The 13871-nt window shown below is 38.6% G+C and overlaps 1 protein-coding gene across 2 annotated transcripts in view; it reads left to right on the top strand.

Moving 5' to 3' along the window:
* Positions 1–13871, top strand: part of SMC6 (structural maintenance of chromosomes 6) — a 95934-nt gene that overhangs the window by 25383 nt on the left and 56680 nt on the right. For both annotated transcript variants that reach the window (XM_062208981.1, XM_062208980.1), the window contains 4 exons: positions 1963–2099; positions 2725–2786; positions 7861–7941; positions 8665–8766. In XM_062208981.1, the coding sequence (XP_062064965.1) occupies positions 1963–2099; positions 2725–2786; positions 7861–7941; positions 8665–8766 (382 nt within the window). The remainder of the gene's footprint in view (positions 1–1962; positions 2100–2724; positions 2787–7860; positions 7942–8664; positions 8767–13871) is intronic.

Here is a 13871-nt window from a genome sequence, read left to right as displayed (position 1 = left end):
TGGGTCTTTGGTTCTGAATGTTCTCTGTCTCTGGGCCTCTGTCTCTTTCTCCTTTCCTTTGGTGATGCAACTCTGTAACACCTCCCTTACCTCCTTACCTTAATGGGCTGTACTTCTCTGTGTGCTGTCTTCCCTCCTGTGTCTCCTTAGGACACATGTGTGGGTGTATTTCTCTTTTTGTCTCTGAGGTATATGTTTTTTTTTCTTATTCTTCAGCCTAGTCTTTGTCACTCTGTGTCTTCAATGTCAGGTATTTATAACTTAACTATCTTAATCTGGCAGGGTTGCGGGAGTGGAGAGGTTGTAAGGAAGTGGTCTTGTGTTCTCTGTGTCTTTGCCAACCCCTGTGGGTGTCAGTCCATTGAAGTGGTTTCCCAAGAGCTTACGTATTCCATATTCCTGCTCCTTTCTGCAAATTTCCCATTTTCTTACCCATGTATAATGCTGCATATTGTTTTCTCTTGTTCCAGAGGCCTCATAATTTTGTAGCTGCAAGGAATCACCATCTCTTGACTTGGCTGTTTCTTAATTTGAGTTTTAAAAATTTTTTTTAAATAATTTTAGATTAGCAGAAGTATTGCAAATATATAGTGCAGAAATTTCTGTGCATACCTTCACCCAGTTTCTCTTAATGTTGGTATCTTCAATAACTAAGGTACATTTATCAAAGCTATGCTTAAATTTAACATTGATAGAATATTAACTAAATTATAAACTTGTTTTGGATTTTTACCAGTTTTCTTAATTTGGATTTTAAAAGAAGAGAATCTGGTTGCTCAGTTAGTACACAGTTCTATGTACAGCTCCATCCATGGAGGACAGGGTGGGACCGATAGGGCTGCTAAGCCATTTCTTTCTGCAGTAGTCCTTGCAAAGAAGAGGATGATTAGGCAAGGGCAGAGTGAGCACTGCAGTGTGTCTGCTGTCACATCAGCAGGGTGATGGAGACTTCCATCTTGAATGTTTCTTCCTGCATTTCCTGCAAGTGACAGCGGTTTTGGAATAGGATTGCAAATTCCTGAAAACAAGTTCGCTAACTTTATTTCATTACCAGTTAAAACAGTTTTTTATCAAAGGACTTTAGCATTTTAGTATATGCTCCTAAGAATCAGAGAAAGTATTTTCTGCTTTTACCTGTTAGGAAATTATAAGCACATATGTGCATATGTTTTCACCAACATCTTTTTTGCTTGTTTTTCTATTAAGTATTGTTTTAACAGATTTATAGACAAATACTTATTTTTTCCCCTTGTAATATCTTAAAATTTGCATGACTAAAAATGCCTTAAACTTCTGTAAAACTACAACTGTAACATGCTTTCAGCTAGGCAAGTTTATACTTTTAAGATTTTTATGTGTGTTTAGCTGCATGGTATTTTAAAATAATTCTTTCATAATGTCAACACTTTAAGAAATTTGGATCGTAGTTTATATTTCTTGATATCAGGTAATTTTGTTTTTTACTGCCAAATGACTGAAAAATTAAGATTGTCTCCCTTAATCCTAATCCTTTTAGGAAGTATCATTACTTTACGATCATTCTTTCTTCATCATTTTTAAAGATGTATTCTCGGTGTGGTACTGTATTGTGCAATTCTTCCTAGTCAGGTAATATCTAATAATAGAGGATACAATCCTTATAAGAAAATACATAACTTATTTACATGACTTGAAATAACCAAAACTTAATGTTTTTGGCTAAATATGGTATTTCTATTATATATAGTAGATTATTTCTCATGAAGATTCTGTTATTCTCAACTTTGTATTTTTGTTAGGCGTAATATCTTTATCATTATTCTGTAGTAAACTGTCAGTCATCAGCTGTGGATATAAAGCAAGTTTTCAGATGAATTAGCCAAATTGTTTAAATGTTTTGAAAATATCTGAAAAGTCTGGTAGCCTAATATTTTCATTGAACTGAATCTTCCTTATCTGACATAGCTTAACCTCATGTTTTAGCTCAGCAGATATCTCAATCACATTAAGGAACAGAGGAGATGATGCCTTTAAACCAAATGTGTATGGTGACTCGATAATTGTGCAACAGCATATCAGCATGGATGGGAGTCGATCATATAAACTAAAAAGTGGAAAAGGTTTGTTTGGTTTCCTTTTCATATAAAATTTTAGTGAGTACTTATGCTGGTATTTATTGAAGGATACTTCTTCCCATTCTCATGAAACTTCTGTGTTGTAAATGATTGGTGGTTTTGTGTGTATGTATCTGCATATGTATGCACAGATATATAGATTATGCCTACGTTACACAGAGTTCCTTCACCATAGGCCTTCTAGTGGCAGCACCATGAGCAGCAGAATTTGAATCCATTTGAAAGACTATCCATTTTGCTTTTACTTACAGACCTTTCACCTCTATAGTTTCTATAGCTTGTGGAAAGAGATGCTAGCAAAAGATAGGGAAAGGAAGCGGTAAGAGTTTATAGTTTACTGGAAAGAAGAGGTAGGTGAGGAGCAAATGAAATGTTATGGAAAGAAGATGAGCCCTGTTAATGCACCCAGGTACTTTGTCCTCCTCTCTACTGTGTGGGGGTTAGCATATCACCCTAGTTCCTTCAGATTTATACATGCATATTCTATAGTGCCTTTCTTGATGACAGGATGAAAGGTAATTCATTTTTATATTTTATAAATAATTGTATGTATTTTTCTGGATAATTGCCCTGAAATAGTCTGGCCAATATTTATGTTTTTCATAATTAGGTGCTGTGGTATCTCAAAGGAAAGAAGAATTGATTGCAGTTCTTGACCATTTTAATATCCAGGTAATTCTAAATTTGTGTTTCAGATTAATTAATGCAGCTGATTATTTTTGGGTGTGATTTCACTTGTGGTGTGTATATATATATATATATAATATTAAAAATAGCTCGTTTGGGTAAATTGACCACAGAAAGAATATGTACTCTAACTATTATTAGTGAAACTCCTAAAAATTACCAGTTAACATGAATTTTCAATAAATAACACACTGGATTTAATTTGAACATCTGATGTAAACTGGTATATGCTAAAATTTATGTTAATAAGACTTTAAATTTCTTTGCTTTCTACTATTGTATCCAAAAAAAGCATCACTGTCCCCTAAAGTCAGTTGCTAAAATCTTGAGGAAAGAAAATTTCATCTAGAAAAGGAAAGTGTTTCTGTGTATGTTGGAGTTAGTGATCACATCTATAGGAGATGAGGCTTGGGTCCTTTCTACCGAGATACTTTTGTATTAGACAGTTTTCTACTTACGAAGAAAAAGAAGCTTGGAGTTGGCACTGTGGTATAATAAGCCTCTGCCTGCGGCACTGGCCTCCCACGTGGGCGCCAGTTCAAGTCCCAGCTGTTTGACTTCCGATTCAGCTCCCTGTTAATGGGCCTGGAAAAGTAGCAGAGGATGACCAAGTGCTTGGGCCCTTGCACCCTCGTGGGAGACCCAGAACAAGTTTGTGGCTCCTGGCTTCAGATTGGCCCACCTCCCACTATTGCAGCCATTTGGGGAGTGAACCAGCAGATGGAAGACCTCTCACTCTGTCTGCCTCTCTCTCTAACTCTGCCTCTCAAACAAATAAATAAATAAATATATATATATTATATATATATAATAAATATATATATATATATATTTTTTTTTTTTGACAGGCAGAGTGGATAGTGAGAGAGACAGAGAGAAAGGTCTTCCTTTTTGCTGTTGGTTCACCCTCCAATGGCCGCTGCAGCCGGTACATCTCGCTGATCTGAAGCCAGGAGCCAGGTGCTTCTCCTGGTCTCCCATGCGGGTGCAGGGCCCAAGAACTTGGGCCATCCTCCACTGCCTTCCCGGGCCATAGCAGAGAGCTGGCCTGGAAGAGGGGCAACCGGGATAGAATCCGGCGCCCCAACCGGGACTAGAACCCGGTGTGCCGGCGCCGCAAGGCGGAGGATTAACCTGTTAGCCACGGCACCGGCCAAATAAATAAATAAATAAATATTTAAAACAAAAAAAGAAAAGGAAAATAGTCTTATTTAAAGCTTACAGTTGTGAAACCTGAAAGTCCAGATAGCATGGCAAGGGCTCTGCTGAGAGCCCTGTTTCAGATGGTGGAGTGATTGCAGGAAGAAGTGGTTATGTCTCAAAACAAGAAGTCGAAAAGACACTGGCTGAGGCCTGGCTCAAACGCTTTAAAAAAAAATTGGTGTGTATTTATTTTTATTTGAAAGGCAGAGAGACACAGATTTTCCGTCTGTTGATTCACTCCCCAAATTTCCATAATGGCCAGAGCTGGGCCAGGCTGAAGCCAGATGCTTGAAACTCAATCCTAGTCTTCTACGTGGGTGACAGAGACCCAAGTACATGAGCCATCATCTGTTGCTTCTCAGAGGACACTGCAGAAAGCTGGATGAGAAACAGAGGAGTTAGGACACAAACCAAACACTGATATGAGATGAAGCTGTCCCAAGTGCAGCTTAACCACTGCATCAGTCGCATCCTTGTTTATTATCCAGCGCTCTATATATTCTGCAACACTGGGATTATTATTCAGGATTAAGAACATCAAGATCAGTCAACACAGAAAAAGAGCATTTAGGAGCTTGGATTTCTTTCCCAGCTTGGTTCAGAGCAAAGTTGCCAGAACAACCTTCTGTGATGTTAAAAGTGTGCAGTGTCTTTACACTGCCTGACCAGGTAACCTCTAGTGAAAAGTGACTCCTGACCACTTGAAATGTATGACTGAAAAATTGAATTTTTGATTGTACTTAATTTTACTTAAGTTGAAAATCTACATATGGCAAGTAGGCTTCCTTGTTGGACAGCACAAGCTTAGGAAAAACAATTATTAAAATCTGAGATGGGCTGGCACTGTGTAGCGGGTAAAAGCTGCAGCCTGCAGTGCCAGCATCCTATGTGGACACCTGGCTGCTCTACTTCAGATCCAGCTCTCTGCTATGGCCGAGGAAAGCAGTAGAAGATGGCCCAAGTCCTTGGTCCCCTTCACCCACGTGGGAGACCTGGAGGAAGCTCCTGGCTCCTGGCTTCGGATCGGCGCAGCTCCAGCTGTTGCGGCCAGTTGGGGAGTGAACCGATGGATGGAAGACCTCTCTCCTTCTCTTTTGTGTAACTCTGACTTTCAAATAAATAAATAAATCTTAAAAAAAAAAAAAAAACTGAGGAAAGCAGATACAGTAAACACATTTCCAACTAGAATACACTTTGTTAGAATAATGAAGACCAAAACTTAACATTTATGTAATGATAGATGTTAAGGGAATGTTACAGGTTATCCAGTGTGAGTGCCACACTCCGTGGCACCCTGTGGTTACTCAGCACAGGTGCCACGCTCTGTGCATGGTTGCTGTACTCCATGGTTACTATACTCCATAGTTAGTACACTCTGTGCACACCCTTTGTAGATGTCAGGAGTCCCTGTAGTATATAGTATGGTGGTAGGAAAACCATTCTGTCAAGGTATCTTAGTTCCTTCTGTGGACTGCTTTATTTGTTAGAAAGTACTTAAAATATTTAAAGATTTTAATGCTAATTTCTTTAGCCTTCTTCTCAGATGGTTTAATTAACCCATAAGTAAAAGTTCAGGTTCCTTAATATACTAAAGGTCTGGAACTTTGGTGTTCATTATAATCACTAGTCGCAGGTAGATGAATCTTGAACACCTGAAATGCAGGTGGTCTGAACTGAGGTATGCTTCATTGTAAAGTAACAGATTATCGAGACTTAATACAGAGGTAGCTCAATTTTCATGTTAATTACATGCTAAAGTGATATTTTGGATATATTGGACTAAAATAGGATTATAATTAATTTTACCTTTTTCTTTTTAGAATTTTAATGTGTATACTATACAATTTAAAATTGTATGATGGCTTTTACTCTATTATTGGTCAGGCTAGAAGGGAGGAGAGTATTTTATGTGTCCAATTACCAGATTTTATTTGTCCCCTATACCTGCATTCTCCCTTCTCTGAAGTTTACCAAGTTGTATTTACCTTTTGGCTCATTGCAGGATCTGTATAGGCAAAGCTGCAGAGTTCTTAAATCATTGCTATAGTAGAATAGGGACTAGAAACCCATCAGAAATAATGAAGGGTGGCACTGTGGCACAGCAGGTTAAAGCCCTGGCCTGAAGCGCTGGCATCCCATATGGGCACCGGTTCTAGTCCCAGCTGCTCCTCTTCTGATCCAGCTCTCTGCTGTGGCCTGGGAAAGCAGTGGAAGATGGCCCAAGTCTTTGGGCCCCTGCTCCCATAACAGAGACCCTGAAGAAGCTCCTGGCTCCTGGCTTCGGATTGGCGCAGCTCCGGCCATTGCGGCCATCTGGGGAGTGAAACAACCGATGGAAGACCTCTCTCTGTCTCTACCTCTCTCTGTAACTCTGTCCTTCAAATAAATAAAATAAATCTTAAAAAAAGAAATAATGAAAAGGTTGTAGAGAAAAACTGTACACTTTGATGAAGCTATTTATCCAAAGTGGATAGTAAAATGTCTGTCATTAAAACCAGTGCATCAGGTGTTATTTGTTTTTATGAGAGACAACAGAGAGAAAGAAGAGAGAGCATTCATCTGTTAGTTTACTCCTCAAAATGTGCATGAATGCCAGGACTGGGCTGAGGCCAAAGCTGAGAACTGGTAACTCAATCTAGGGCTCCAACATGGGTGGTAGGAACCCAATCACTTGAGCCATCACTGTTGCCTCCCAGAGTTTGGATTAACAGAAAAGTGGAGTCAGGAACTAGAGACACAGTTATCAAATCCAGACTCTTTGATATGGGATGCAGCTGTGTTGATCTTTGGGCCAAACACCCACCTCAGGCCTTACTTTTAAAGAGTCATATGCACCCTGAAACTGCAATCTGGAGAAGTGTTGTAAAAAATATGTGGCAGTCAGTCTGGTCTGTATGTAAAAAGAAAACTTTATGTAGCAGTTTCTTCACAAGTACTTAAATGTTTTTTATTATCTTAGAAGAGAGGGTATAGCATTTACTTAAATATTTTAATTACTGGTATGCTAACAAATTACACAATACGCGTTTTATTGGTGTTAAAGGGTTTTATTTTTTTCATCTATATTCTACATAATTTATGCTGTAAGAGCAAGATTTTTTTTGCTATTAGTACCAAATACAATATGAGCTTGAATCTTTTTGAAATAAGTTGTGTTCTTTTTTATACTTTTCCAACTGTACTTTGATAATTTAACTTATTAGTCGTTTATTGGAAGCAGTGACTTACTCAAAATGACATGACTCTCTTTCCAGAGGATAGAAGTGACTTCATCATTTCTATTTGTTTTACAATATCCTCACGGAGGAATGGAGACACATGGGAAATCTGAAACATTGCTGAATGAAAAATAAACATATACTTCTTTTCATGATTCTAATTAGAAATAGTTGAGTTAAATTTTTCTGTTTACTTGTAGAAAGTTACTAACTTGCCCATGGCTGCATAGGAGGCTAGGGACAGGGCACAGTTGAGAACTCAGGACAGCCCACCCTGTGCTTCAGTTTTTCCCACTCTGTTGTCCTATGATTCACCAGTGTCTTAATAGTAATAATCTTTAATAACAAGTGGAACTGAGAAAATTGCTAATATTTCAGAGGGTTCTTGCACTTATACCCTCTTAAAATGGTTGAATATTGAATTTTGACTATTTATTTGGAATCATAAAGTTTTGCAACATTTTCCCTGCATTGCAAATTGTTCACATTTTCTCTTTGTATTTTTACAATAATGCTAAGCTTTGGCTAGTGTTTAGCTTTCTTGATGATACTGTAGGTCAATTGTAATGTACATTCAGTTTATTTATAATGCATTAAAATAGAATATTAAAAAAAAGACCTTTTTTTGTTTGTTTCAGGTGGATAATCCAGTTTCAGTATTGACGCAAGAGATGAGCAAGCAGTTCTTGCAGTCTAAAAATGAGGGCGATAAATACAAAGTAAGAGGTGCCAAAGTAAATCTCAATCTAAGCAAAATGAATACCTGTAGATAAATACCAAACATTAGTCTTCTTCACATAATAGATACTATGTTAACTCTTTTTCTAGAAGCCACTTATTTGATGTAATATCATAGGTCTAAAGTAGGAATTTAAGTATGATGTTGACATGCTTTCCTCAGCAGGTCCTTGTTTTCAGTTTTTTGGCTTTTGATTCTGAAAAAATGAATTATTATTTTCTGAAATTGATATTAAGAGAAATAGAAGGGAAGAGTTGGTAATATATACATAATAACTTATAAATCTTAAACTATTGAACAGTTTAAAAAATATTTGACAATATTAAAATTTAGTTTGCAGTTTTCTGAATAAGTTTTGGCATTGCCTATTCTAAAAAGATGCACTAAGATCAAAGAAAGGAATGGTTTCTGTCATTTTTGCTTAAAGTGTGGAAGAATTAGTGACAATGAACTTTCAGAATGGTATTACAGAGGTAGTTTTTTCCATGGGTCTTAAGTCCTTTTGCAAAAGAGCATATGGATGCAAACATAGCAGGTTCTTTAAATTTGTGTCTCAAATAGACATGTTCTTTTGTATCTGTGTGTACTTAGGTTTTTAATTATCTTCCTGTTTAAAAGTTCTCAAAGACTGAATTCTTTTTAATTTTCACAGTTCTGTATAAGTTTATAGGCTCGTAATTGTGTTTTTTTGTTGTTGATGCAGTTCTTTATGAAAGCAACCCAACTCGAACAGATGAAGGAAGATTATTCATACATTATGGAAACAAAAGAAAGAACAAAGGAGCAGATAAATCAGGGAGAAGAGGTTTGTAAGTTAATATAAACCTTTTTGAGATTGTTCAGATTCCACAGTAGTTAAAATTGTATTAGAAAATTATATATTCAGGGCCGGCACTGTGGTACAGTGATTTAAGGCCCCGACCTGTAGTACTGGCATCCCATATGGGCATCGGTTCGAATCCCGGCTGCTCCACTTCCCATCCAGTTCCCTGTTAATATGCTTGGGAAAGCAGCAGAGGATGGCCCAATTCCTTGGGCCCCTGCACCCACGTGGGAGAACACAAAGAAGCTCCTGACTCCTGGCTTTGGATTAACTCAGCTATTTGGTAGTGAACCAATGGATGGAAGACCTTTTTCTTTTCTCCAGTTCTCCCTTTAACTCTGTATTTCAAATTAAAAAAAAAAAAACATCTTATAAAAAAAAGAAAATTAGATATTCATCTAAACATTTATAAAACTAATAATATTGTAGTGTACTCTGAAGTTTGTTTAGGTTTTATATTCAGGATTTTGGTTTTATTCATCTTTGTTTTGTAATAATAGTGTGTACATGTCTTCATATTCTGTTAGAGCATAAACTACAGGACAAGGCAGTATCTTACATGCTTTTTCCATGCTACATGATTGATTGGTTCCACAATAAGGTATTAGTAGTTTTCACTATTTTAAGTAGTTTAAAACTATAAAAAATAAAGTGTTTCTTTCATGAGAATAATAAGCCCAAGCCTCAAGCTAATAATGAACATAATGTGAATATATAATTACCAAAAAGTAGATGACTTTCATTATACAAGTGAAATGTTAACATTCTTTTTTTTTTTTTTTTTTTTTCCGACAGGCAGAGTGGACAGTGACAGAGAGAGAGAGAGAGAAAGGTCTTCCTTTTGCCGTTGGTTCACCCTCCAATGGCCGCCGCGGTAGGCGCACTGCTGCTGGCGCACCGCGCTGATCCGATGGCAGGAGCCAGGGGCTTCTCCTGGTCTCCCATGGGGGGCAGGGCCCAAGCACTTGGGCCATCCTCCACTGCACTCCCTGGCCACAGCAGAGAGCTGGCCTGGAAGAGGGGCAACCAGGACAGGATCGGTGCCCTGACCGGGACTAGAACCCGGTGTGCCGGCGCCGCTAGGCAGAGGATTAGCCTGTTGAGCCGTCGCGCCGGCCAATGTTAACATTCTTTAAGCAGCTGGTAGCTTAAAGCAGCTGTCACATCAGTACTGACAAGCTTGGCAGCCGTGCAAACTTGCTTGATCTTTAAATCACGCAGGTCAACCATGACGTGCTTTGTTTTTCTATCAGCTATACCTTCTTCCTCAGATTCTTGAAGATGCATCACTTTGCCTGAGAATCAGAGACCTCAGAGTCAGAAGGCTTACAATGCAGTTGTTGTTCTAGTATAATGCCCTGCTAGTTTTATGTGATTCCATGTCTTGGTTTTTGTTGTGAGTCAGTTATGTACAGCCATCTGAGTTTCCAGCAACTTTTTAGTTTGTCCTTTTGACATAGAATTTTTTTTTTTTTAATTTTTTTTATTTTCGACAGGCAGAGTGGACAGTGAGAGAGAGAGAGAAAGGTCTTCCTTTTGCCGTTGGTTCACCCTCCAATGGCCGCCGCGGTAGGCGCACTGCGGCCGGCGCACCGCGCTGATCCGATGGCAGGAGCCAGGTGCTCCTCCTGGTCTCCCATGGGGTGCAGGGCCCAAGCACTTGGGCCATCCTCCACTGCACTCCCTGGCCACAGCAGAGAGCTGGCCTGGAAGAGGGGCAACCGGGACAGGATCGGTGCCCCGACCGGGACTAGAACCCGGTGTGCCGGCGCCGCAAGGCGGAGGATTAGCCTAGTGAGCCATTGACATAGAATTATAATGATAATTGTCAGGAATTGAAATTACTAGATGTTACACTAACCTTTTTTACTTTATAAGTTTTTGAGAAGTGTATATTTTGTTAGGTCTGTAGCTGTATAGTTCATTAAAGGAAAGCTTAAAATCAAGAGTGATTACATTTTATTCCCCACATTATCCATTCAGACTTGGGTTAGGTGATAGTGTGGAAAGAACTACTATAACCACAGAATTATTCTGGCACACTTGATTGGAGTAACACTGTTATTGAGGAAAGGAAATGTTTGCATATTCTAACAAGTATAAAAAATAAAAAAATAGGTGTTGCTTTTTTTTACTTTAAAAAATAATATTAGGACTTGGAAGAAATGTGTTTGCTTTGGACCTCTTGGGGTTAAATATCACTTTCTCCATGGTATAATTTGTCCTTAACAATTCACGATGTTTTGGCTATGAAGTTTAAAAAGTACTTTTTATATATTTCAGAATTGCTGATGCATTATATGCATTTCATATTTTTTTTCTAGTTCATTAAATATCCTACATTTTCAAAATGAACTCTTCGTTTTTTGGAAAAAGTATGTGATGGTTAGAAATTAGATGTCAGTTAACAAATATTAAGTTTCTACAGTATGCCTACAAGTATTGTAACTTGACCATGAGTGGAGAGTTGTGAATACATATCGGGATTCATGGGGCAATAGACTATCTAGTAGGAAATAGATGGTTAATAATTAGATTATGTTGAACGCCATTAAAGGCATATAGACAAGCTTTTGTGTAAAAGTGCTTGAAAGGGCGTGGGCATTGGGGAGAGCAGTGATAGGAGGGAGTTATTATGGAAGTGATGTCTAAGATGATACTGAAGGATGAATATTACCAGGCAAAGGTTGATGAGAAAGAGGATGTTCCAAGTATTAGTGTGGTGGGAGTCTCAAGGTTAAAGGACTGTTTAGTGCTTTTTTAAATATTTTTAAAAATTCTGGGTGGGCTAGAGTAAAGAACACCAGAATGAAAGATAAAAAACCAGATTGTGAAGGATCTTACACAACTTAAGGGCAGTAGAAGATGTGAAAGTGAATGACTTGAACAGATGTGCATTTTCAGTAGGTTACTGAACTGTTTAAACGAGTCCTATAAGGACAGATATAGCGAGATCAGTAAAGAAGATATTATTGTCCAAAGATGCCAAGGTGGCTGAAGTTAGGGTGTTGGCAGTAGCAAGGGGAATAAGAGTTTTGAAAGGATTGGGCAGTTGTTTTATGAGTGACTAAATGATTTCACCATTAATTTTCCTAGCAATAAATTTATTGAGGTAGGAAGCTAGGGAAAGGAGTCAGTTTTTTCTTTTTTTAAAGAAGGATGAATTCCATTTTGAGCACTTCATTAAAAGGAAAGTGGAATTTCTACATCCAAAGGAAATGTCAAGTAGGAAGTTGCATATATGAGACAAGAATAAAGAAGTCTGGCCTCAGTAAAAATGTAGGTGTCATCAATATATTATTAGTATGTAAGCTCCAGGCCTAACGTGGATGACTGCATGGGAGAGAAAAGTGGGCTCAGGCCAAGAAAGAAAGCATGTTCCTGAGAGATAGAAGTTAAAGGGAGAGAGAATTTGAGAAGGAAGTAGTCATGACTGACTGAGATGTGCTGTGTGATCAATCCACCAAAAAAAAAAAAAAAATCACAGTATTTATAATAAAATCTTCATAGATGTCTTTGGCGAGATGGATTTCAGTAGTGGTAAAAACAGAAGCTAGATTTGTAAGGCTGAAAAATGTGAAGAAATGGAAGAGAGATATAATTTCCCATTTTTTTATGATTTATTTATTTATTCGAAAGTCAGAATTACACAGAGAGAAGAGAGAGAGGTCTTCCATCCGATGGTTCACTCCCCAGTTGGCTGCAATGGCCAGAGCTGTGCCGATCAGGAACCAGGAGCTTCCTCTGGGCCTCCCACACGGATGCAGGGGCCCAAGCACTTGGGCCATCTTCACTGCTATCCCAGGCCATAGCAGAGAGCTGGATCAGAAGTGGAGCATTCGGGTCTCGAACTGGTGCCCACATGGGATGCCGATGCTTCAAGCCAGGGCGTTAACCCACTGGGCCACAGCGCCGGCCCCAGAGAGAATTTTCATGTAGCTTGGATGGAAAGGGAGAAGTTTAGAGCAGGAGATGGTGCCAAGGAATGGGTAGTGGTATTTTTGTTTGTAAATCAGCAAAATAAGGGAGTAAAGTGTGATAATGGAAAGGAGTCAGTGTAGAGGGTGAAAGTAGAAGCAAGGTGAAGAGATGGAATGGGAAGTCAGTAGATTTACGTGTAGGGCATGGAGACGGAACATAAAGAGCATCTTTTCTTTTGGAGCAAAGGGAAGAGAGGTGGTTTTAGAGTTGAAGAATAGGGGCTGACACCATGGTGTAGCAGGTAAAGCTGCCACCTGCATATGGACACCAGTTCGAGTTCTGGCTGTTCCACATTCGATCCAGCTTTCTTCCTGTAGCCTGGGAAAGCAGATGACCCAAGTGCTTGGGCCTCTATCCGCATGGGAGACCCAGAAGAAACTCCAGGTTCCTGGCTTCCTACTGGCCCAGCTGCGGCTGTTGCGGCTATTTGGGGAGTGAACCAGTGGATGGAGGACCGCTCTCTCTCTTCCTCTTTGCCTGCTGCTCTGTAACTCTGCCTTTCAAATAACCAAAAAAATATTAAAAAAAAAAAAAATATTTGAAGGATAAGTTGAAGGGAAGGTGTTTCTGTCTGATGGCTTCTAAATTTCTTAAGCCAGAGCCAGGGATAATAAGGGAATAGGGTGATGTATATAACGTTTAAAGAGATGGTAATGGATTTCAGTAATCCTGGAGAATGGGAAAATGAATTGGACAGGGAAACAGTAAGTTCATCAGTGTTAAGGTCCTTAGTTGAAAATGGAAAGTATGAGTAAGGAGGAGAGGCTGTCTGCTCACATGGAGAGAATATGAAGTCTAGAAGCCACTTGAGAAAACTGAGTGTCAGGATACTTAATATTTGCTTGGTGACTTTACTAACATTATAAATAATTTAGATACAAAAAGTTACAACTTTGATTTTGGAAATAGATTCTTTCTGATACTTCATTTATCTTTGGAATGGATATTGGTTATACTTTGGAAGAACAGACCAATCAAATACAGAATAAAGAGAGAAAATGGGGAAGTGAGTTTTATCTATGCTTGTGTGGTTTTAAATTTTTAATTCATGTTTTTTATCATATGAAGACTGTTGGGCCATTTTTGTAGTGTAGAAATTAACAAAA

This window comes from Lepus europaeus, chromosome 13, assembly GCF_033115175.1.
Source record: "Lepus europaeus isolate LE1 chromosome 13, mLepTim1.pri, whole genome shotgun sequence".
Lineage (NCBI taxonomy): Eukaryota > Metazoa > Chordata > Mammalia > Lagomorpha > Leporidae > Lepus > Lepus europaeus.
Note: the sequence above shows the minus strand (reverse complement) of the source record. Positions and strands in the feature narration are given on the sequence as shown.